At 40.5% G+C, this 26,301-nt stretch overlaps 1 protein-coding gene across 4 annotated transcripts in view; it reads right to left on the bottom strand.

Annotated features, from left to right (window-relative positions):
* DSC2 (desmocollin 2) overlaps positions 1-21,153 on the bottom strand; it is a 38,541-nt gene extending 17,388 nt beyond the window's left edge. For 2 of the 4 annotated variants that reach the window (XM_069568952.1, XM_069568949.1), the window contains exons 1-8: positions 20,102-21,153; positions 11,422-11,506; positions 10,057-10,256; positions 8,824-8,943; positions 7,286-7,441; positions 5,939-6,083; positions 4,590-4,756; positions 423-557 (exon numbers count right to left, since the gene is read on the bottom strand). In XM_069568952.1, the coding sequence (XP_069425053.1) occupies positions 423-557; positions 4,590-4,756; positions 5,939-6,083; positions 7,286-7,441; positions 8,824-8,943; positions 10,057-10,256; positions 11,422-11,506; positions 20,102-20,170 (1,077 nt within the window). In that variant the 5' untranslated portion in view covers positions 20,171-21,153. The remainder of the gene's footprint in view (positions 1-422; positions 558-4,589; positions 4,757-5,938; positions 6,084-7,285; positions 7,442-8,823; positions 8,944-10,056; positions 10,257-11,421; positions 11,507-20,101) is intronic. The other 2 variants (XM_069568953.1, XM_069568951.1) reach the window with 1 other exon arrangement.
* Positions 21,154-26,301: the final 5,148 nt, after the last annotated feature.

Below are 26,301 nucleotides of genomic sequence, written 5' to 3'. Positions count from 1 at the left end.
TCCTGCATTGCAGGCAGATTCTTTACCAACTAAGTGGTGTCTCAGACGGTAATGCATCTGCCTACAATGCGGGAAACCCAGGTTCAATCCCTGGGTAGGGAAGATCCTCTGGAGAAGGAAATGGCAACCCACTCCAGTACTCTTGCCTGGAAAATCCCATGGACGGAGGAGCCTGGTAGGCTACACTCTATGGGGTTACAAACAGTTGGAGACGACTGAGCGACTTCACTTTCTTTCACTTTCTTTCTTAAGCTATCAGGGAAGCCCCAAACTATATTTACATGATTTTAAACCCTAAGTCCAAACTACTTATATATGGCTGGGAAAACTTCATTTGAAATCACTGGGCATGAAGGGAGATGTGCATATTTAGCAACTAACTCTGCCTTTTACATTTTCTTATATTAAAATCACACACTTACAGAAGAACGGGTGAATGTTGGCAAGTTGTCATTCACATCTTCAATATTAATGACACAAGCTGCAGTTGTCTGCAAACCAAAATACTGACCATCCATGTCTTGCACTTTAATTTTCAGCTGGTATTTATCAATCAGCTGAAAAGAAAGTAAGAATTTAATTACTGAGTGAAAGCAACATTATAAATGAAATCATAACATAATTTTCCTTGCATTGAAAATTTAAGAAGTACACTATTAGACTTTATAGTTTTCATGTACTGCCAGAGGAATAATTTCCTCATACTAATGTTCAATTAATTTATGAAAATATAATAGTTTCTCAAATTTAAAGCGCTACTCATAGAATCAACTTGGCTTTTGTATTACTTAACAGAAAGAAAAAATATTGTCATAGCACACTTAAAATTGCCTAGTAATTAATTAAAATCTTTATCTCCTATTCAAAGTACGTTCTTACATTCAAAAATACATTAACAGTGACTCTATACCAGTCTTATGATAAAGCAATAACATACTCTCTTGTAAAAGTGGTGGATTTTAAATATTTACTTGACATTTATTAAAAGATCATTAAATTAGCATGAGAAGAAAGTTCTGGAGCTTTGTAAATTTTTTTTTTCTCTTCATGGAAAATAGTGTCTTTTTTGAAAGGATTTTCCATTCTTTAGAGATTGCAGACTCATCACTAGTAAGTTTAAGAAAGTGTGTTTCCCCTCATAACGGTCTTATCTGTCACAAGTATTGAGATATGGAAGGATTAACAGCAACTCTAATAATAATGCCACTTAGACTGAACATTAGGAAGCTTGGGTTCTATTGCCAAGCTCAAAAATAGCAAATGTAATCTTTGGCAGTTGAAAAAATCTTTTCCCTTAGTTTTCCTCTTCTATAAAATGATAATAATACCTTTGCTAAGTAACTGACCTTTTATAAGACAAAAAATATATAAAAAACTTCCTGACCTTCCACCTAGAATAGTTGCCGTTCTCTTAGAAAACCAAATTGAACTGGGGTCTCCTGCACTGCAGGCAGTTTCTTTACCAACTGAGCTATCAGGGAAGCCCTTTCCTTCCTTTAGACTTCTTAAACTTTCTAGTACTCATGCACTGGACTCAATATTACCTAAAATAAAACAATTAATAATATTTCTCTCAGTGGGTATACTTTTACACTCCCGACTTTTCCTGATTTACTCCTCTCTCATAATCAATCACATATGTAGAGTTGAAACAATTAATGGTCTTCTTTTATTTAAAAATTTTAAAAGCTCAGACTAGTATACTTCTAGGAGGAAATATGGATTCTATTTGTAGCAAGCTATGATTTATTGGGAATGATCAACTAGCAGATAACACAAAGACAGAAATGAAGGTTGGGACTTAAATATCAACCTATGATTATCTTCAGATGGAAGAAAAGCTCTGATCCTTAAAGAGATTAAAGTGTGGAAGGCCAACAGAAAAAAAATCAGAACCCTGGGATCAGAAAGTGAGTCCAATGCTTTCTTGGGTAAAAGATCTCCAAGACTCCTTCATTAGTCAAATGTTCTCAAGTGTTTTATCAGAATAATCTATTTAAGGCTTGATGATAAAAGAAAATTTGGTTTATAACCTGCTCTTCCTGAGCATACAAATTCCATGAAGAATCTCTATAATCTGTAGACCTATGACAGCAATCCATTCATTTAGCAAATGATACCCCATTCTTCACTGGCATGTGCGTGCATGCATGCTTGCCCAGTTGATTCAGTCGTGTCTGACTCTGTGACCCTAGGGACCGTAGCCCACCAGGCTCCTCTGTCCATGGGATTCTCCAGGCAAGAACTCTGGAGTGAGTTGCCAGTTCCTACTCCAGGCAATCCTCCTGACCCAGGGATTGAACCCACTCTGCACTACAGATGGATTCTTCACCCGTGAGCCACCCAGGAAGCCCCTTCACTGGCACAGACTCATTGTAAGAATACATAAATTATAAATACTAAAATTGAATTTAAAAATAGAAATTTTACTTAGGAATGTCCTTGTAAATGCAGTAAAAATGATTAATTTTAACCACTGTTATTAAATCTCAACCTTCAGTCCACATGAAGAAATGGGAGATATGTGTAAAAGCCCTTCTGCATAATATAATACGATGTTCTTCCAAGGAAAAGTACTTTCAGGATTGTTTGATTTAGAAGCTAAACTGTTTTTACATAAAAGACACATAAGGTTATTGAGTTTGGTATCTGGAAGACATTTTGACACACATAAGGCAAATCTGTCCCTTAAAGAAAAGGCTATCTGATGCAAATGATCAATTGGAGCTTTCAAGCAAAAATAAGGATTCTAGAAAACGTTTATGAACTATTGTGGTATTAATGGAGATGAGTAGGTGATTGTTTTAATATTGTTTAATTAAATGTGTCAATATTTAGAGGATCTGCATAACTCAGTGAGCCAGTATTTCCCATATGACCCATGCACGATGTTACAAAACCACACACGGTAAATAAATTGGTCACCTACAGTACAAGACAATGGGTTTTGATGTGACAAAGTATGAAAGCTCACAGACAAGGCTTCTTAAGAGTGCACACTGCAAAAAACATTTATGAAACTACCACGTGTCAAGCTTTGGGGTAGTATATCAAAGAAGACTATCCACAATGATCTGGAGTTACTATTAAAACACTCCTCTCTATTCTAACTTCAGGTCATCCTGGATTTTCTTTATATACCTTGACTAAAACTAGATAACAGACTGAATGCAGGGGATATGAAAACTAATCACTCTTACATTAAGTCGGGTATTAAACAGATTTGGAAAATGTATAATAATGCTACTCCTCATTAAATTGTTTTGGAAATGTCATTATTTTTATAAAAATATTATTTATATTAACATGTAATATCTTAAATGGGTAAGTAAATATATATTTTTTAACTTCTATCAGTTTTAAACATTTTTGGATTAAACAGTGATAAATATAACCCACATAAACAAAAGCCTGGAATTGTCAATAAAATTTAAGCCTATATAGAGCTCCTGAGACCAGAAAACTTGCAGACCACTTCCCTAATTCATGGGAGAGGAAATGAATTAATACAGAGTTTTAGGAATCAAAGAGAAACCTGACAAACACATATTACTATATTTTAAAATTAAGGATTATAAATATAGGAAGTAAGCCAGATAAGCTATTATAAGAATTCAGATAAATAAACGCTAACAGTTGAGTAACAGTTGAATAACAAAGTGAATAATTACTAAACTAGTTTAGCTGCAGGGACAATGGATAGATGTGAATATAAGATCATTGTGGAGTTAATAACATGCTTTGGAAAGTAATTTGACTTGCAAGAGGAGACATCAAATACAATTTTGAGAACATAAAGCGAAGGTGAAAATAGAAAAATCACTAAAGGAAAAGAACATTTTAATGTCATTTTAACTAAAAGCATGGGAAAGAGAGCATGTTCAGAAGGAAAGAAGAATTCTAGATGCACTGCATCTTAGGTAGCTGTGAAATGTTCAAATAGGATTCCTGTCAGTCAACTGAAAATGTTGAATCAGACATCAGCAAGAGATAAACTTTCACTTAACCTATGTAAGAAGAAAATGTAGATGAGATTGCTAATCAAGTTACACAGATAGAGAAGCATTGTTATCTGTAGATAAGAAAATTCTACAAATTCCAAGTTTTACTGTACAATTACAATATTTCTTGTTTTTTTCCAACTATAAATATGTTTATATTAGGAAATTTGATTTTATAAATCATATAATTCAGGAGAGAATGAATTAGCAGTTCAAAATCAGCAAGCTGCAAGGTTAATGACCTCCATCAACCTACCTAAAATAATTTTTGTTAGATTCACAATATGCTTTTCAAAAGCTTATCTGCAGGTGATATACAGAGAAACACAGGTGCACCAAAAGAGCCAACTCATTAGAAAAGACCCTGATGCTGAGAAGATTGAGGGCAGGACGAGAAGGGGATGACAGAGGATGAGACGGTTGGATGGCATCACTGACTCAATGGACATGAGTCTGAGCAAGCTCTAAGAGGTGGCGAAGGACAGGGAAGCCTGGCGTTGGCATGCTGCACTCCACGGGATCGCAAAGAGTTGAACACGACTCAGTGATTGAACAACAAATCAGGTTTTATTTGTTAATATTTGTTACCTCTCTGTCTAGCTGAGATGACGTTGTGGTGATCACGCCTGTAGTTGGATGCATAGAAAAGAGGGTGGGTGATGCTGGAAACTGCTCAATGATGGAGTACCTTAGACGCGTGTGCAGTGTGTCAGGCTCATCTTTGTCTGTTGCACAAACCTGTCCCACGGTAGTACCTACATACACAAAAATCCTCTTTAATTTCCAAAACCTTTACAGTTTCAACTTCCCCTTTGACTCCTCTCTCTCTACCACAAAAAAGTTTTGCATGACAAAATTAATAATAGGAATAGCATTTGTATATTTTCAGGATTCCATATAAAGTATCACTTCCTTTTAAATATCCCAGTGTTTGACCATATCCATATTTACGTTTACTGCATAATTTTATAAATGTTGATAATATCCCCCTATGGCCTTAGTATTTCTTAACTAAAGAATTCCAATTATTCTTTAAGCTTTTTCTATTTATAAGCCTGCACTTAAATTGATCCTATGGGTCAGTTTTGTTCTGAAAATTCTTAGCTTACTGAGATCTTTCTAGAGGAAGACTAAAAATCTAATTCTAACTCCTAGTTGAAATGGTCCATTTTTCAATAGATTGAGAAAATTTATTCTCCAAGATCTTTATAACAATGCCCAGAATGCATGTGTGCATGCGTGCTAAGTCACACCAGTCGTGTACAACTCTTGCGACCCTATGGGCTGTAGCCCAGCAGGCTCCACTGTCCATGGGATTCTCTAGGCAAGAATACTGGAGTGAGTTGCCATGTCCTTCTCCAGGGGATCTTCCCGATACAGGCATTGAGCCCACATATCTTACATCTCCTGCCTTGGTAGGCAGGTTCTTTACCACTAGGGTCACCTGAGAAGCCCAGCGATGCCCAGAACACAGTCTATCATTTAATCACTATAGAACATCAGCAGATCTCTTCAAGGCTAAGACTTCCACTGCTCAATAACTTCTTTTCAGAAAAAAATATTCTTAGAATATTTAGAAAACATGGCCTCTTAAAAGTATTTCTTTTATCTCACACAGAAAGGCAAAATAACATTGAGTAACTCCTATTTTTCAGCCACTGTGCTTGGCATTCAAGGTATACTGCACTTCATTTAATCTTGTATGTTAATATCTCATGTTACAGATGAAGAAACCAAAGCTTGTCAAGATTAGGAAACTTGCCCAAGGTCACAGCATACAGCTAGCAAAAGGCAGAGTAAAATGCCTCCCACAGCCACCTGTCTGGCAAGTCCCTTATTTGTGGCAGCAGGCTATGCTACCTCCCAGTGGCCAGAATGAAAGTCAGCTAATGAACTGAAACACTAAATTGCCGTACAGTGCCAAGGTGGGTACTCACCAACTTTGCTGTTTTCAAAAACTTTAAAAATGTAATTTGTTTCTGTAAAAATTGGGTAGTTATCATTTTCATCCTCAATTCTGATGAGTAGGGTCAATGGATATTCTGGAGTATATCCATCTGGAGTTGTTGCAAAGGCAACCAGCTGTGAAGACAGTAACATTGAAAAAAAAGTGAAAATAAAATATGGTTCAAACTTGCTTATGCTTTGCCTTTCATTTGGAGACTGTCAGGCATCACCATTTGTTACTGCTTTTGAATGTGAGCATAATCTTAATGCCACAAGAGATGGCTAATTTCATGGTGTACTATAGCATTTATAATATATCTAATATAATAACAGATAAATTTGGTTTCCTCACCATTGCTGTATTGTTGTTCATGAGTGTAATGGTTTTTATTATTATTTTCTTGAAAGGGTCCTGAGAATTGTTTTGTTTGAAAGTTTCAAGTGCATGTATTTTAAATACAATTTTCTGGATCTTTTATAACTGAATTCTTAAGATTCCAAACTCCCCAGGTGTAGTCAACTGAGATACTATTTTATTTTCTAGTTAGAATTTTAGTCATATTGATGGCTATAGTTAGATAACTGTCTTCATAAGAATTAATTTTAAAAGGGGAGTCAGAAATGGACCAAAGGGCCATACATTGTGTCTAGAATGCAATTTATTCTTTTGATTATACAATATGAATTTAAATTCCATTTTATCTCCTAACAGCTGTCATAGAAAGAACAGACCATCACAGGTACTTAGAAGACCATGTCATAGTAATTATCAAACTAAAGAATTAATTCATCCAAAAACATATAACTAAAGTTGAGTTAAGCAAAATGACCAGTTCCTGTGGGAAATTCAATACAACATTAGGTTAAATTCTTACATTTTAACACTCATCCCCCATGGGAGGTTGCCTAGATGATGAAATGCCTTGTTATCTTAGTTAAACACTGTCCACACTCCTTACTTGCTCACAAATTAATTTTCTTTCATTGCAAAGGTTCTGAGGCTTAACTTCTGAGCTTGACTTATCTCCTACGGCATCATTCTCAGTACCATAAAGAGGTTCACAGATCTTTTCTGCCAAATAAATAACTACTTTCAAAGTGGTGCTCTTTTATCTTTGGAAAACAGAAGTAGTAAAACTATAATTCCCAGAACAATCTAATAAAACTGAAGACTATTTATTTTATAAAATTCTTTTTTGCTTCCAGGCAACTATCAGGTCTGTACAATACTACCCGAGCACAGATGAGAAACTCAGGAGACAGAAAAGAGTAATTGAATTGAGGAAGAGAGGCGAAAGAGCCAAGCTTAATGCTACTAAACAATACGTAAACGTTACCTCAAACGATGGATATGTTTCACGATCTACAGGACGAGTACAAAACAGGTTTCCAGTATCTCTCTCTACATAAAATAAATTGCGAGGTTCTTTGTCAACTCCAGGCCCACTTATGGAATAGTAAATAGTGTAGTTTTGGGCTGTATCAGATTGAATCTAGAAAGTAGACAGTATATACATAAAAGACAAATTTGTATCTCAGCAAAACTTTCATCTACATATTTATGCAATCACACTGATATTTTTTATTACAATAATTACCTTCTTTAATTTATTATTATGTATGAATAAAAGACAACAATAGAATAAGGAAGCCTCATAATTGAGAAATTCAAGAGCAAGACATGAGGAAAATAATGAAGTAGCACCTTAATTTTCCAGAATAACTAACAAATACTTTCACTACCTGTACCCACATGGATCAAGCATTCTGGACTTTTCTTGTCTTAGAAAACAAAATATTCTGAGCATGAAAATTTATCCTTTTGTCCACTGTTTTAACATCTGAAGTTTTATTATATATAACAGAATATTTGAGACACTGGATTTAAAGTATACTGTCTGTAGGGCAAACATTTGGAAAGTGGTTTCCTTAATTAGTTTTTATTTCTCAGCATTATCTTTATCATAGGGGTTCAACAGGAGGATGAAAAAGAGTGAAAATGGAAATGACAGAATATCCTGGTGAATGTGCTACTTCGATATTTGACTCAAAAGGAAAATTTTCTCTAGGATTTCCCCAGCAGTCCAATGATTAAGACTGCCTTTGAATGCAGGGGGCATGTGTTTGATCCCTGGTCAGGGAACTAAGATTCTACATCAAAATACATTTTTTTTCCAAAGTGTTTTCATCTCTTAGTAGGATATTGACTACCTATCAGGATGACTCACAATTATTTTCAGAACATTTTTTTCTCAATTTTAAAATGCTCTTCTCTCAGTTGCACTGAATTTATTGGTGGGCTCTAAATAAGGTATCTTTCTCACCGATTCAAGAATAGGTGGAAAAGAAATCTAAGGGCTAGACTGACTCGTAGTGAGTGCTGGTGGTGGAGGAAGGCACAAACATTTGCTGACGTTTCCACTGAAAATTAAAAGAGAGAGAGAAAATGTGGACCCAGTGTGATTTAACATTGAACTTGGAAAGAAACCATGGAAAGGTGTACCGTCTTTCCCTTTCATGGCATTTGACTTTTTATCAACAATTTCATCCTTTATTATGGAAGATGTTTGGGGGTTTTCTAGACTACGTCCAGGCTCTGAGATACACTTGATGATATGAAAACCCATTGAAGAAGCATGTGTTTGAGAGTGCTAGATGGGCTTTACAGCTTTATAAATGGCTTTTGCATGACTACAAATGCAAAAAAGTTTATGCAGGTATAGAGAGATGTATTTATACCACATATTGAAGCATATGATAGACACACTCATTCACTTATATACACATTTTTTAAAATAATTGCATACTCATTGTCCAAATTTTTAAAAGAGATGGAAACCATAGACTCTCACAGTAAAAAGAAAGTAAATTGTACCTGTTGAAGAAAAAGTGGGAATGGACCCAAGGAATTCTCAGGCACTGAGCAAGGAATAGGAGCCCATCTTCTCTTGGCACGTCTCAAAACTTTTTCCTGAGAATGCCTTTTCTTTAGTACCTCAATTCAGAAAACAACAACAACAAAAAATAATCAAGTCAACAGCTACTTTATTTTTAAACTTGAAAACTGATACATCTTTCTTCTCCTGTTATCTCATGAGGATTAGCTGGGGAGGCGTAGGACCATAGTAGTGCTTGAAAACTAAACAAAATGTCAATATCATTAAAAAAAAAAAAAGAAGAAGAAGAAGAAGAAAACCCTGCCCTAACTGTTATCTCAACAATCCTCTTGAGAAAATAACTTGGTGGGAACATGGAAGAGAGAGAAATGGAATCGGAAGCCTAGAAGCAAAACTGGAAAGAAAAATTTACTATTGCCACACTGCCATGCAGAAACACAGGAGGAGAGATATGCAAAGAACGTTAAGTGGATAGGTGCCCTTCTAAATTCAGCATAAGCATCTTCCACTCACCAGCAACTAGGAAGAGCCAGGGGACCAACAGAGAGATCTGTGTCAGAAGGAGGAGAGAAACACAGTGACAACTCTCAGACGGCCGTCATGAGTAATGGCCAGGGGCTGAAGAGAAGTCATTTTGATCTTGGGTATCACAAAGTCAACTGCGTGCATAAGATCCAAACCTTCACCTAAAATAGCCCTCCATTTTCTAAGAGTAAAAATTATGCCAAGATACATGAAACCTATCTCTGAAGGCCTCAGGTGTGATGACCCGAGTACCGCTGCCCAAATAAGACATCATAGTAAGCAAAATGTCATACAAGTAACATGTCATATGAGTTCCTGAATCTTTAAAAGCTACATACGCCAAATTACATACGAATATCTTAAGCAATAATGTCTATTGTTTTGGAAACCTACTCCACAGTGAAGATCAAGAAACGCTGCTCCATGTCTAATCCCAAGTTCTCATTCTGTCCCATATGCCAACTTCTCCTTTTATGCCCCAAATAAAAGGAAATTATAACCTAGGATAACCTAGGTTGAGCCACTCTTTTCCATTTCCACACTGTTATCTTGAGTCATGGTTTTCCTTCTTCTTCAAGCTAAACTAACCCCTATCTTGTCTGATTCACATCTTCTCTGCTCATGTGAGTTACACCTGAAGAAGTCAATTCATCATACTTCATTTTTTTCATCATACTTTGGCATACCTTTGTTTGATGCTCTAAAAGGACAAGTATTTCCTTCTCTTCGTGGGTCTCTGTGTTGGAAAGCAGTATGGTAAAAGAGCTCTTCTCTGAGGACAAAAGAATAGCATGTGTTGTATAGACTGAGCCATCTTCTAAGATTTGGAAATCAGGGTCTCTTGAGTGAATGAGAGTTGCAGATTTAAAGCACTCCTTTAGGTTAACTGTAGAAAATGCACAGAGCATTCATTTGTGAGGTAAATCAAAGCAATATATAATTTTAACCATAAGCTATGCATTCGAGGTGGGACAATCAAAAACTTTAACTACATTGACACTTGAAAATTTTGCATTTTTTAAAAGGACATATGAAACTACATGGTTAATTAAGTTGTTCTTAATTACACATATCTACCATGTCTTTTACCTACTTCACATCCTTTTTTAAAAAGAGACATTTGTTCTTCAAGACATGTAAACTCCACAGTTTGAATATTAAACTCACACCAAAAGAAGTTTTTCTTTATTAACTGAAAGTAGCCACAGAGCAACACAATAAAACACAAAAATTAAGTTAAATAGAACCTAGAAATTAAAACTGGGAGTTATTAAATTATTACTGAACTCTGCATCTGTTGTTAAATAGTCATCATATTCTGTCTCTACATTGATCCGATCTTTAGTTATACATTTGAGTTATATGAAAAACACTAATTGATAAAAAAGCAATGAAAGTGTTGGTCTCTCAGTCATGTCTGACTCTTTGCGACCTCATGGACTAGAGCCCACCAGGCTCTTCTGTCCATGGAATTCTCCAGGCAAGAATACCGGCGTGGGTTGCCACTTCCTCCTCCAAGGGATCATCCCCACCCAAGAATCAAACCCCAGATCTCCTGCATTGCAGGTGGATTCTTTACCATCTAATTTTTACCATTCTTTGCCATCTGATTCGTCATCATCTTTACCATTCTTCCCTACCAGAAAAGCCCATTAAAAAAAAAAAAAAAACTTGGAAATAAATGTCAGGAAGATGCCAAAATAGTTTAGGACAAAAATCCAAAAACCACACCTTTAAACTCAAGAAATAGTTTCAACACTATTTCTCAATTTCAAAGACATGTTTTGACGCATATCATAGCCTACATCTAATGTAAATATTAGTAATTACTTCATTAAGCAAATTAAAACAATTTAATGTTATATAATGTCTTTCAATAAAGAACAATATTTCATTCACTGGATTGACACATGTATTAAAAAGTACTGTATTACAATGTATTGTATTAGTTTTAACTGTTAATTCCAACACAGTCACTGTTCTAAAGATTACACTAATTTTACAAGATCACAGCAAATTAGGATTTATTACATACTGTGGCAGTTTCTTACCTCTACCAATAAATTTTTCAGCATCTAGTTTAGCGGGAACATGTAGTGTAACTGTTTTGCAGGCATCACAGGCAAATGTTAAGATCTAAAATAAATCAATATTATGCATGAAAAAGAGCCTTTTCATGTGTACACAGTTTGCACACATTTGTATGATTATAAATCGGTTTATAAAATTATCAACATAAAATGCCAAGCATATAATGGGATTAAGAATTCAGAAAAAAAAATTGCATAGAATAAAACCAATAGAGAGCCATAGATCCTTCCCTCAAAAGGCATGTAAACCCAGAGAATTCCTTATCCTCTTGGGATTTGTTTCCTAGTCCGAAAATGGAGTTAATAATGGAGAAGGAAATGGCAACCCACTCCAGTACTCTTGCCTGGAAAATCCCAGGGATGGAGGAGCCTGATGGGCTGCTGTCTATGAGGTCGCACAGAGTCGGACACGACTGAAGCGACTCAGCAGTGGCAATAGCAGCAGTAATGACACCCTTTTGTGGGAAAACACTGGAAACTATTAGGAAGGCAGCTGCTGCTGCAAAGTCGCTTCAGTCGTGTCTGACTCTGTGCAACCCCATAGATGATAGCCCACCAGGCTCCCCCATCCTTGGGATTCTCCAGGCAAGAATACTGGAGTGGGTTGCCATTTCCTTCTCCAATGCATAAAAGTGAAAAGTGAAAGTGAAGTCGCTCAGTGTGTCCGAGTCTTAGCGACTCCATGGACTGCAGCCCACCAGACTCCTCCATCCATGGGATTTTCCAGGCAAGAGTACTGGAGTGGGGTGCCATTGCCTTCTCCGAGGAAGGCAGCACAGATATGTAAAAATAACAAAATAAAAACAAATCTAATGAGTCAGCAAACCATTTCAATTATCTGTGAACTGCCTATGAGTTGTGGTACCAAATCAAAAATATTCTAAAGAAAAGCCCAACACTTTTAAAGACAAGCCCTGACTCACTGCCATGGAGATATTTAAAAATTATTTACATGTGGCCCCACGCATACACGCACACAACTTTGAAATATGAACTTATTTTGAACTTCTCATTAATGAAAATTAAGGTCAGTGTTAAAAATATTTCACTTAAAAAATGTAAACGAAAAAAAAATTTTTTAAATGTAAACGATTTAGTGATTTATGGTGAACGAGTTCCAATACAATACATATCTGAGCCCACTGAAAATAAATTCGGTTCTCGCTGAAACTATAAACGGATACTTCTGAAAGATTGAGTCTTTTTTTCCTATATTTTTGCAAAGGTTTTTGACCAAAAGCAAAATAACTAACCAGCATTTACATTGTTATTTAAAAATCTAAAAACATAAATTAAAATTGTCAAAATTGGAATGAAAATTTTTATCTCCAAAACACATTGCTGCTGTTGCTAAGTCACTTCAGTCGTGTCCAACTCTGTGTGACCCCAGAGACGGCAGCCCACCAGGCTCCCCCGTCCCTGGGATTCTCCAGGCAAGAACACTGGAGTGGGTTGCCATTTCCTTCTCCAATGCATGAAAGTGAAAAGTGAAAGTGAAATCGCTCAGAGCGACCCCATGGTCTGCAGCCTACCAGGCTCCTCTGTCCATGGGATTTTCCAGGCAGGAGTACTGGAGTGGGATGCCACTGCCTTCTCCCCCAAAACACATTAAAGACCCTTTAATTATCCAATTTAAATTGTGTATGAAGGACTAAGCATGGCAGAGATTACATTTCAATTGGAACTGAGCAATGAACATAACCAAGAGACTATACTCGAATAAAAACATTGAGAAACAAGAAGATGAGAATTGTCACTGGTTGCCTAGTCCAGAGCAAATAGGAGGACATGTGAAGAGCCCAGCTCAAGGTGACAGAAAGCACACACCCACTGATTCATTCAACCCATGTTTCTTGGTTGCCGCCCAGGTGCCAGGCAGTGTTCAAAGGCTACCACAGTGAACAAAGAGAACTCCTTGACTTCACTGAGATTATTTTATAATGAGAGACAAAAAGTCAATACACAAATGCACAAAGATCACATAACGCCACGAGTTAAGAATTACAAGAAAAGTAAAACAGGGAGAGAGAGTAATAAAAGAAAAGTCCAGGATGAAACAAGAAAGCAAACCAATTCACTGACTAGGGGAGAGCCTTCCAAGTGGAGCAAAACCGCAGCAAAGGCCCTGAGAGGCGGCTTCACCTGGAGTGTCAAAGGAACACAAAGGAGCCTGGAGCTGTAAATACAGGTTTCCCAAGTGGCTCAGTGGTAAAGAATCTGCCTGCCAAGCAGGAAACATGGGTTTGATCCCTGGGTCAGGAAGATCCCCTGGAGAAGGGAATGGCTACCCACTCCAGTATTCTTGCCTAACAAATCCCATGGGCTGAGAAGCTTGGTAGGCTACAGTCCATGGGATCACAGAATTGGACCCAACTGAGCAACTCAAACAACAAACATAACGGCAGTAAACACAGAGAGGGACGAGTGACACGACGATACTGAACAGACAGTCGTGGGCATAGCAGACAAGGTCTAAAGGGCCATAGGAATGAGTGCAGTTTTATTCTGAGGGCAAAGAGAAGCAACCATATGTTTAGAGACTGTGGCATCACGTTGTGAGCATTTACAGAGATTCATTCAGGTGGCCACAGGAAAACAGACAGAAAAGCGAAAGTGTTTGTCGCTCAGTCAAGTCCAACTCTTTGTGACCCCATGGTCTGTAGCCCACCAGACTCCTCTGTCCATGGAATTCTCCAGGCAAGAATACTGGAGTGGGTTGCCATTTCCTCCTCCAGGGGATCGTTCCCACCCAAGAATCAAAGCTGGATCTCCTGCATTGCAGGAGGATTTTTTACCATCTGATTTTTAGCATTCTTTGCCATCTGATTCTTCACCATCTTTACCAGTTGCCAGGCTGCTCTGTCCATGGAATTCCCCAGGCAAGAATACTGGAGTGAGTAGCCATTCCCTTCTCCAGGGGACCTTCCCAATCCAGGGATCGAACGCACATCTTCTGCATTGAAGGCAGATTCTTTATTTTCTGAGCCACCAGAGAACATACTATAGAGGAGCAGAGTGGAAGCAAGGAGGAGTCTAAGACAGGAGGCGTGGTGACTTGGACTAAGGTAAAAATGATGGAAAAGGTGAGGATGGCCAAATTAAGACAGCATCTCAGATAACAGTGTTCTGGACATCCACTCATTCATCCATTCAACAAATATGTATTGAATGTCTAATACGTTCCAGACACAAGCAGCAAACAGGGTTCTCACGAAACATTCAAGTCAAAGGTAAGACATTTGCAATTTCAATACAGGAGGATAAAAGCTATGACAGGGAAGTTCAGGGTGCTTTGGGAGAGCGCTGGGAACCAGCCCCTTCTAAGGCACAGGCGAAGAGGGGAGACATGTTAGTCACGTCCGAGGGAGGCCAAGCTTGTTCCCAACACAGAAACTGCATGTGCGAAGGCCCAGAGAAGCTACAACCTGAAAATGCCATTTGCCCTGGTTGATGTACATAGCACAAGAGGGAGAGGAAGTGAAAATGGATTCAGAGAAGCAGGTGTGGGAGGGAGTCTCAACAGCCTTCACACAGGACACACATAGATCTTTTTCCCCTAAAGATAATAAGAAATCAAAGATTTGTTTTAAGCAGATAAATGACATAAGCAAGCTTTCCAGGTGGCTCAGCTGTAAAGAATTTGCCTGCAAAGCAGGACCACGGGAGATGTGGGTTCAATCCCTGGGGTGGGAAGATCCCCTGAAGGAGGGCAAGGCAACGCACTCCAGAATTCTTGCCTGGATAATCTCATGGACAGAGGAGCCTGGTGGGCTACAGTCCATGGGGTTAGATAGAGTTGGACCAGACTGAAGCAACTTAGCGTGTGCACACACACACACACACACACAAATGACATAAGCAACTTTCTACTGGAATAAGATAAGGTAACTCTGACCAGTGTGACAAATGAACTCGGGGAACAATTTTCTTTGCCAAGAAGGGACCTAGGGCATTCAGTCAAGTCCCCGGGCCGAAACTAAAAATGATGGATACATGTTTTTAAACCATCCTAAGACATCTTACAAGGAAGTCCTAGGCAAACACTGAGGATTAAGATGGAACACAGGAGTAACCAGAAAAAACTTCTAATCTGAAAAGATTAGATTTTGGTTTTTTGGCCTCAAATAGAAGGGAGTAAAATCAAAGCATGGATCTGCCCAAGATCTAAGGGAAGAGCCACTCATGTTAATCTGGATTCCCAAATGCAGAACCTTCACTGAGGTATGAGCTAGAAGCAAACTGGCCTCGCATGGACTTGTGAGCCACCCTCATGTCATTCGGATGTTCTAGGAAACTCAAGCCACTAAGCAAGTAGACTTAGCATGTGATCAGCACCATGGCTGCTGAAAACCATTTGGCCAAATTCAATAACCATTCTTAAACTTTTTTTTAAAAAGAGCCCCCAATAGGAATTGATAAGTGCTATTTCAATATGAATTTTATTTTACATGATAATCACATCACCAATAGGCACTAGGATAGCCTCACCAAACACAGAAACAAGATGGACCTCCCAAGGGTCATCACCTATAGTTAACATTACATTAAAGTATATTAGATATATGAATGAAAAGAAGGAGGTAAAATGCATTTGATATGACTATTTATCTGGAAAACCCAAGCAAATTAACCATAAAACAGTAAGAGAATTTCAGTAAGGGTGCAGAAATAACTGCTAAAATACACAAACCATTAGTCTTCGTCCACATAAAGCCAGTTAAGCAATATATTGGGAAAAAAGAAATCATTTTCAAAAGTGGTAAAAGAAAAAAAGCTAGAATACCAAAAAGTAAACTGAAGCTTAAGTGAGAAAAATCTGAAAATTTTTCTGAAGGACACAAAAGAAGACTTGCACAAAAATAAATATGTATCATTATTTTGAATAGAAAAAAAAACAACAATGTAAGTATACCAATTTACACAAAGTTAAATTATGAAGTTTATGAACCTAACAAATCCCAAAAGTACTTTTTTTTCCAGAACTAGACAAGCTAACTTAAAAGATCATAAGGAAACCCAGAGATTGTCATAATGAGCAAACAAACTTAAGTCAGACAGAAGAAACAGCCTATGACATCCCTTATACACAGAATCTAAAAAGAAATGATACAAATGAACTTACTCAGAAAACAGAAATAGACTCACAGACTTAAGAGAACAAACTTATGGTTGCATAAACTGGGTGGGAAGGATAGTTAGGGAGTCTGGAATGGACATGTACACACTGCTATATTTAAAATGGATAACCAGACTTCCCTGGTGGGACAGTAGATAAGAATCTGCTGCCAATGAGGGAGATACTGGTTCGACCCCTGATCGGGAAAATTCCACATGCCATGCTGCAACAACCAAAGCCCAGGCCCAGCAACAAGAGAAGCCACTGCAATGAGAAGGCCACTCATGACAACGAAGAGCAGCCCCCTGCTCGCCACAATGAGAGAGCCCACCATGCACCGCAGGAAGACTCAGTGCAGCCAAAAATAAATAAATTTTAAAAACAATTCAGGCTTAAAAAATAATAATAAAATGGATAACCTACTAAACAGCACAGGGAACTCTGTTCAATATTATGTGGTAGCCTGGATGGGAGGGGAGTTTGGGGAAGAATGGATACAGTTATAAGTACCACTAAGTCCTTTTACTGTTCTCCTGAAACTATCACAACATTGTCAGTCAGCTACACCCCAATACAAAATAAAAAGGTTTTTAAAAAATGGAGTGATAATTGATATGTTTTCAAAGAGGTCATAAGGAAAAAATAAACAATTAATAAACAAAAACAGAAAAATTATAAAAAAAAAGCACTGAAAGTATATTAGCTTTAAATGACAGTGAAAGGTCTTAGGAAGTCTCAGTAATTAAAACAATGCAGCATTTAGTATATCAACAGAACGAAGTGCATACAAATGGAATAGAAAGAAGCAAAAGAGTTTCTATTCGCATTTGTTACAACCCATATAGATCATAAAGGTTGTAATTTTTTGTTACACTCACCAACCATCTAAGAGCTTCTATTTCTCCACATTCTTGCCTACAGAGCCTGCTCTCAAACTTTTGGATGTTTGCCAAATGAGAAATGACATTTCAATATAGTTTTAAAATTCACCTTTCCCTATTATGAGTGAGGCTGAAATATTTTATGAGACATTTTTATTACTTTATGGTTTTTCATGTTAATGCTGGACTTGATTTATAAGAACTCTTTATGTATTGGTAGATTAGTTTTTTCATAAAGGCTCCAATCACAAGATGAAATTGCATTAAGGAATGACCTGAATTTAACAATGGAGATCCCTGACTACCTTAGAGAGAGAAGCTTCATTAGGTGTTGGGCAGAAAGTCACTCAGTCATGTCTGATTCTTTGAGACTCCCTGGACGGTAGCCCACCAGGCTCCTCTGTTTGTGAAGATTCTCCAGGCAAGAATACTGGAGTGGGTTGCCATGCCCTCCTTCAGGGAAACTTCTCCACCCAGGGATCAACCCCGGGTCTCCTGCATTGCAGGCAAATTCTTTACGTCTGAGCCATAGTGGAAGTACATTGAGGTGGAGGCGGAGTGCAAATGTGTGAGGTGAAGCAGGACTAGGAAGTTGGGAGCTGGTTCATGGAATGGTGAAGGATTACTTGGGTGCATGGGGAGGAAGAGATTATGTCTCACAAGCCATTTTTATTCAGTAACGCTTCTCTTCTCTACACACACACACACACACACACACACACACACACACACGAGGCTCACAACCACAAATATCTGAGGCTGCCAGGGCTCTTCAGACGTGCACAGGAGCCTCAGAAGAGCTCAACCCGACCAGCAAAAATGCAGCAGGATGAGGGGTGCGGCCAGAGTCACCCCACTTCTGGCCAATGCAGCTTTGAAGCTAAGGAAGGTCAAAGGAAGAGGATTATTCAACCTTAGATTATTCCCTATATCTGCCTTTTCTAAAAAGAGTCTGAGAAGACACACAGAAACTTCTGTTAGTATATCAGTGTTAGTTGCTCAGCCGTGTCCTACTCTTTGCGACCAGGTGGACTGTAGCCTGCCAGTCTCCTCTGCCCATGGAATTCTTCGGGCATGAATACTGGAGTGGGTTGCCATTCCCACCTCCAGGGGATCCTCCCGACCCAGGGATCAAACCTGGGTCTCCTGCATTGGAGGCAGATTCTTTACCATCTGAGCTGCCTGGGAGTATTTATGACCTGTGCATTTCATTGCCTGAGCCTAATTGTGCTCTTTTCCTTAAAGGGCCATGGTTCAGAAAGAAGTGTCCAAAAAAAACAAAGGCGGGGGGGGGGGGGGGGGGCGTGGGGGAGTCGACTTTACTGAGACTCTAATCAAAATCAAGATACATTTTATGACCGTTATTTACATATTCCATTTTCGAGTTCCTCGACAGTGAACTGTTAATTGCTGTGCACCGGGCCCTTTGTGTTATTAACGTGCCCCAGGAAATGAGTTAAGGTTTGAAGTCCAGAAGGAAAGCCATTCTAACGATAGCAACAACTACAATTTCATTCATTAAAAATTTCAGGAATTCCGTGAAACAGGAGAGCGGTAGAGTAAGGGAAATTAACTGGATATTTCACGCCGCCAGTTCCACCAGTCCCAGAAGGAACTCCCTGACTGTCTGTTCTCCAGGTTCGTCCCCGCGTCCTTCAGGTTTGCCTGGAGCCCTAACGCCTGCGGTTCAGCTTGAAAAGGCCACTACGGGCTTAGCCCCCTTGCTCTCGGTCTCCGGGACTTTTCTCCTCCCAGGGTACCCCGGGAGCTCTGTCTGGGGAAGTCCTGGTCCCACACTTTCTCAGCGGCTGCTACCCCGCTCTAGATTCAGTGCCTGCAGCCCCTCCCCCAAGGAGATCCCGGGCTTTTCTGCCCGGGGGCGGCGGGGTGAGGGTGGTGGCGCTGTCCTTTCCAAATAAGGCCACCCCCACTTTCTTTCAGCGCTTTGGGGAGGTGGGCTTGTAGCTATTGTGTTTCACAAAGTGGAAAAAGAAACTGGAGCTGGAGGGCGAGGAGGGGCGGGCGGTGGGAGCAAGAATCCGGATGCCCCCGAGGCGACCATTTCCCCAAAGTTTAAAGGGAGTGAAACCTCACGTGCGGACCCACAAAGGAAACCTTAACTGAGGACCATCTGGGAGCTGTCTACCATTTTCACGCGCAGAGGGTCCAGACCGCTTGGTCTCCGCGCTTCCCTCCCTTTCACCTACAGCCTAAGATAAATTCCCCAAAAGGCGCCTAGACCTCTCTTTCACCCCAGGATCGGCGCGTTTGGCCGCGTCCGCCCAGCGGCTCGCCTGGTCGGTGGCCGGAACCCGACCCTGAGCCGGCCTGGACTGTCCTCCCCGGCGAGGTGAGCGGGCTGGAGGCGCTCGGAGGCTCGTACCCAGGGGCCACGGATTTGCATGGGCGTTTGCAGCCGCTACCGGAGACACCCTCCTCCTCGTCCCCTGCGGGATCGAAGCACCCAGGTCGCCGTCCTCTGTCCGCCCTCCCCCACCCTAACCGACTGCACTTTTGCAGCCAGCCCCAAGCGCCAAGAACCCCCGCCTGGCTCGCCACCCACAGATCTCTGCTCCCAAAGGTGCCCCTCTCTCCAAAATCTGTCCGTGCGCCCTCCGGGCCCGGTGTCCAGGCGGCCACTCACCGCGAGGGTCAGCAGGAGTTGCCGGCAGAGGGCCCCGCTCGGGGAGCCTGGGGCTCGGGCTGGCGCCATGGGAGGACTCCGGGGTAGGTCGCCGGCCGAGGCACCCGGAGGCCGGGGGAGGGAGGGCGCGGCAGGGCGAAGGGCCGCGGCCGGGGCGCAGGAGTGCGAGGCCAAGAACCTGGCGCGCGGAGGAGCTGCTTTTCTTCTCGGTTTTTCTGAAGCTCCAGCCTCTCAGCCCAAAGGCTTTTCCTCGGACCGAGGGTGGGGTTTCCAGGCGCGTCCGAAAGACACCGATCGGCCCCTCCTAGGTATTTTCTTAAGTCTTCATTTCTGGAAGAACGCAACAGGTGGGAACTCCCTTTCGCCGCCACCCTTTTACCTGCGCTAGGTGTTTCTCACCAGCGGACGCCACCTATATGCCCCATCTCCCCCCACCCCCCCCCCACGCCCCGGTGTCCGCCTGGAGGATTAACAGCTGGCCCTGCCCAGCAGAAGCCCTGACTGTACAAAGACTCACTCCCCGAGCGCGCCGGGCAGCGGGAGGGGGCGAGGACCCGGGCGCGCTCCCGACCCGACTCCGCCCCGCGCGCTGTGGTCAGTTGCAGACCCGCAGAGGCCGCCGGGGAAGGAGGTGGAGAGGTCGGACTTTGGTGTCGCGGCTGCCTGAGGCCCACCTAGTAGAGGATTGGCCCCAGGTGGACTGGACTTCCCTGGTGGCTCAGACGGTAAAAAATCCGCCTGCAATGCGGGAAACGGGTTCGATCCCTGGGTTGGGGACATCCCCTGGAGGAGAGCATGTATTCGCCAGTATTCTTGCCTGGAGAATTCCCATGGACAGAGGAGCCTGGCTGACTGCAGTCCTTGGGATCGCAGAGTCGGACACGCCTGAGCGGTCAAGCACCCAGGGAGACTGTTTCCCACACTCTCCTGGAGTTAATTTCCTGCGGACAACCAGTATGCACACCTTTCTTGGGGTCTTGTTTGATCGTTGGTTTCCGGCGAGAGGGTTTGTCTTTTTTTTTTTTTTGGTAAATAAATGTCATGGCCAGAATAATAACGATACAAGGAAATTGAAATAATTAATTAGTTAATTAAAATAAGGGAATCCAGGCATCAAGGGTGAGTTAACTATGGAATCTTTCTGAGATCCTAGACGTTGGCTAAATGTGGCCTCCTGATTTTCTCCAAGACCCTTCTTTGTCACAGTTAAAGCCAACCACTGACCTTCTTATCACTTAGCTCCTAAGTTGGACTCCTGGACGTCTCACTGAGATTTCTTCCTTTCCCATCACCCAAACCAGAGTTTGTGGTAAGAAAAGAAAAAGAATAGGATAGAATCTATGTTTAGGTTTGAAGTATACTTAAACCAGGTGAATTATAGGAGTGCTTAACCTGGAAGATTAAAATATAAAAGCGGTATTCTTGCAGCTCTTCAGAAAGCAATGACGGGGCATTCTGACTCATTATGCCGTACCTCTTTTCAATTACTGGCTTAAACTAGAGAAGTCTGACCACAAAGGAGAAACCTGTCCCATTTCATTTGGTTTGTCTGCACAGGGGTGTGTGGAGAAACCTGTTTGAAAAGCCAGCCATAACACTCAGATTTCAGCTGTTGAAAACATGTGTGCTCCCAATACCATTATACACAGAGCCAAAATTATTATAATATTGACCATATACTTAAATTCAAGAGTATTGTCAAACAGTGCCTGTCTTACATTCTAAGTATTAGTCCCATGCTCTATTTTATTATTGAATGACACATAGTGAGCTGTTCTGTTGTCTCCATGTTTATAAAATTATCACTGAAACTTTGCTTGTAAAATCAGCCTGGGTCATCGGCATGAGACTCTGGTTGACATCCTTCTGTTTCCACATTTTTTAACCCTTATGTCTTTCCAGCAGTGATTTCATTAAGACTCCTCATCCTGTTAATGATGATAATCATGCCAGTTTCGTGTTCGACAAATGTACTCAGGCTGTTATGGTCTTTGATAACAGAACATTTTCAAATTCTTGCTTACCCTTTAACCTTAAACACCTAAGGGTGACTCATGTTTTTCCACATTCCAGAAACGGGAAGAGGGTAATTTGAAAAGAATTTGCCTTAGATCCTTATTTTCATCTTTCACACTAGGTAACTGACTGAAGCTATTAAGATGGTAATTTGTTTCTTCATGAATTTCTTAAGGAAATGAAATATAAACTCTAAACAAGGGACCAGGTTTATTTAATAGTTTTAGATTAGATTATATGGCTTCTGGAATAGTTTCTTTAATAATACGATCTTGAAACAGCAGATATAATTTAAAGAGACATGAAATGTGAGAAGAGGAATTTTTTTTAAGAATGTCTTTTGGCTGTGAACATGATTTTGCTGATTTGAAGTGATTTTCCATTGGGCTACAGTAAAGGACGCACCAAACCAACAGTTAGGACCAAGTTCCTTTGTGTTTTGGGCTGCTCAGGTAACCTCAGCCCTCAGCACTCTCATTCATTAAGGAAGATAATTAAAATAATACTGGATGCTGTCTATGGCAGCTTCCATGTCTAAAATTAAACTATTTAGACTCCTTGTGGCTGATTTTTGAGAAAGTTGGCTGGAGATGGGTGTTCCTTTTCAAAGAGAAAGTGAGAACCAGAGTTGTTCTTAAAAAGATGAACCAATAGCAACCCCAGGCCCTTGGAGCACATCTCTGCAACCAGGCTTCACAATTCTCTAATTTCAGAAAGTGGTAACTGAATATAAATGGCAAGAACAACAAAATGCCACTTCATCACTGATGTGCACACAGCAACAGCTCTCTCTGAGCTGCACGAGTCCACTGAGAAGGGTCCATGTGGACATGTGATGTTCAGGGTGCATCTCTCTTGGCATAGCCAGTGACACAGAATGGAACCCCAAAGCAAAGGAAACAGACTGAAAGCAGAAAACAAAAACAGGATTGAAGGACATTGGCTAGTTATTTACAGGTGAGAGCAGAGAGGAAAATGTCTGATAGCCATGGTAAAAAGAGCACAATTAAACTGCCTCTCAGAGTTGTTACAGGATTAAATAAGGTTCATGAATTCATGCAGAATAAAACCTAGCACATTCTAAGAACTCCGTAAGTGTTGGTTAACATGGGTATCCCTCTTTACCCCACAGCCCCATACCTTTACAACCCACCTCATCCCTGTGATAGCTCCTTAGTTCCTACCTTTCCAGTATCTCTCCTCAGGTCCTGCTCGAGGGCTAAAACCCAGTGTTAATGCATTCACCGATCCCAGATCCTTAAGCCTCCTTCCTGTTGGCAAGACCTTCAGACCTTGTCTGACTCAAAAGGACTAAATGGTGCAACCCTAAGATGAGATGCTACAGCCTGTGCTAGTTTCCTACTTACTGAAAATTTGGATCAATTTTTTTCAACATTTAACAAACATTTACTGAATGTCCACCGTGTATTTCCATAGCCCTCTTGGCATGCATTCCTAGTATTGTGATTAACATGTTCAATAGAAATTCTGTTCATTTTTCCTATTTGTCCTTTATACTGTGAGCTTCTTAGGGCAAGGACCATCCAAGTCCTTTTATGATAGGAAAAAATGTTTTTTTCTTTCTAATGCCGCATTATCCATTAAATTCTTTTTTTAATGCTGTCCTTATTTCTTTGAAGTTTTCTTCCAAATTGTGCTCAGTAAGAGTGTACTCTTCAATTTCGATTACCTTTCAAAATGTATTTTTAAAATAAATAAGTGAAACAAACAGTAAGTCAATTCTTATTATAAACTTGCTTCCTTGGTGGCTCAGACAGTAAAGAATCCACCTGCCAAGTGGGAGACCTGGGTTCGATCCCTGGGTTGGGAAGATCCCCTGGAGGAGGGTAAGGCAACCCACTCTAGTATTCTTGCCTGGAGAATTCCCATGGACAGAGGGTTGGCGGGCTATGGTCCAGGGGTTTGCAAAGAGTTGGGCAGGACTGAGCAACTAAGCACAGCACAGCAATAAAAAGAAGCCAATGAATGAATTCCCAGGCAGTTGTGGTGAACCTGACCGTGTCTGCTCGTACCTTTAATAGATGCCATTGACATGTGCCACCGTGAAGTGCTATGAACAAATATATCCTTAGAACCACAGAATTTTGAATTATTTACTAACTACTTTGACAAGTATTATTCAGTCTCTACTCTGTCTCCGGCATACTCCCAGCACTGAGATCGCTGTGGTGCCTAAAACGGAAAAGGCTTGTGCTCCAAACACCTAAGGCAAACACTTCTTCATCTGCAATTCATCTCGTGCTGATGCTTTTGTAAAAGAAAAGGCTAATCTCAAGTTAAGAGATTGTATGTATGCATACATCATTTATGTATGCAAAATGATACATAAACAGCATTCTATAAGGATGGAAAATCACCTTGCATAAAAATCATTTGTTGCGATGTTAATCTCTCAATTTGTACTTCCCTCTCCTTCCCCCACTGTGTCCATAAGTTTGTCATCTATGTCTAGGTCTCCACTGCTGCCCTGAAAAATAGACAACCAGTGGGAATTTGCTGTATGATGCAGGAGCTCAACCCAGTACTCTGCGACAACCTAGATGGGTGGGATGGGGTGGAAGGTGGGACAGAGGATGGAGGAGGGGACATATGTATACCTACGGTTGATTCATGTCGATGTGTGGCAGAAACTAACACAACAATATGGTAAAGCAATTATCCTCCAATTAAAAATAAATTCATTTTTAAATCATTTGTTAAATCTGCTCATGAATCGCAAACTGTTACCACCTTCTGAGGGCCTCTCCTGGGTGGCTCAGTGGTAAAGAATCTGCCTGCCATTGCAGGAGAGCCATGTTTGATCCCTGGTTGGGAAGATCCCTTGGAGAAGGAAAGGGCAACCCACTCCAATATTCTTGCCTGGAAAATCCCATGGACAAAGAGATCTGGCGGGCTACAGTCCATGGAGTTGCAAAGAGCAGGGTACGGCTTAGTGACTAAACAACAGCCTTCTGAAGTGGACCTAGGGACAGGAAGCTCACTCTTTTGTGGGATCACTTCATCTGGAACCTATTTGCTCTTGGCTTCTCTGACAGCCAAGTCTCCTGTTTTCTTTCTCTGCTGGCTGTGTCTCTGCATTCTCATTGCCTGGCTTCCTCTGCACGATCTGATTTCTAAAGACTGCACACAAACACATCTTTTCATATCTTTGGACTCAGGAGGCTCCTACCATCGCTGGGTGCTTTGCGTCTGCTCTTCCCGCCTCCTAGAACTCTCTTCTCTCTCCTGTCTCTCCTCCCACTCATCCTATAAATAGCAACCCTTATTTCCTTCCCCACAAGGTCAAACCCTCTCTGATAGGGTCAAATCTTTCTTACCAAACAGCTGCCTCTTCTTTAGAACACCTGTCACAATTACAATGTTAAATTTGAATCATTATTTGATTAATATTTGCAGGAGACACCAGAGATGTGGTTTCCATTCCAGGGTTGGGAAGATCCCCTGGAGAAGAAAATGGCAACCCACTCCAGTATTCTTGCCTGGGAAATCTCATGCACAGAGGAGCCTGGTGGGCTACAGTCCATAGAGTTGCCAAGAGTTGGACACAACTGAATGACTGAGCATGCACACACATTCACCAAAGACTACATTTTCATGACTGCAGTTGAGTTTGTTTGATTCTGCCCATCTCACCAGCATTAATCATCATGAGTCCTGGCACATAATAGATGCCTAATAAATATTTATTGAATGAGTGAGTAAATGAATAAATGAATGAATGATTCCTGACAAGCTCTTTGTTTACCTAATTTTAATGCTTATTGGCCTATTAAAATAAATCGTGTCTTTAGTCAAATTCAGCAGGGTGGGCATCCCTCATCTGATCTCAAACATGATGGAGTATTGGTATATTTGTCAAAATGTAAGCTGGGCCAACCAAGAATTTCTAGCATGGTTTTTGCACAAAAACAGACTAATAGGCTAAAGAGCCTATTTTTAAATTAAAATTCAGAAAGACACCAGTGCAGAAACAGGAACTTATATATGATGAAAGTATGGACAGTATACACCACCGGAAAAGAAAAGAAAATTATTTAGTGGTCTTGTTAGGAAAATTGATTCATTATTAAAGAAAAAAAAAACTGATTCTCTGCTTAACCTCAGTTAGAGATAAACTCATGTCCAAGTTCAGGAGTTTCCCTTTAAGGTCATGAGCAGTATCT

Source organism: Ovis canadensis, chromosome 23 (genome assembly GCF_042477335.2).
Source record: "Ovis canadensis isolate MfBH-ARS-UI-01 breed Bighorn chromosome 23, ARS-UI_OviCan_v2, whole genome shotgun sequence".
In the NCBI taxonomy this organism is placed as follows: Eukaryota; Metazoa; Chordata; class Mammalia; order Artiodactyla; family Bovidae; genus Ovis; species Ovis canadensis.
The sequence above is the reverse complement of the archived record's forward strand: the minus strand, read 5'-3'. Positions and strand labels throughout refer to the sequence as shown.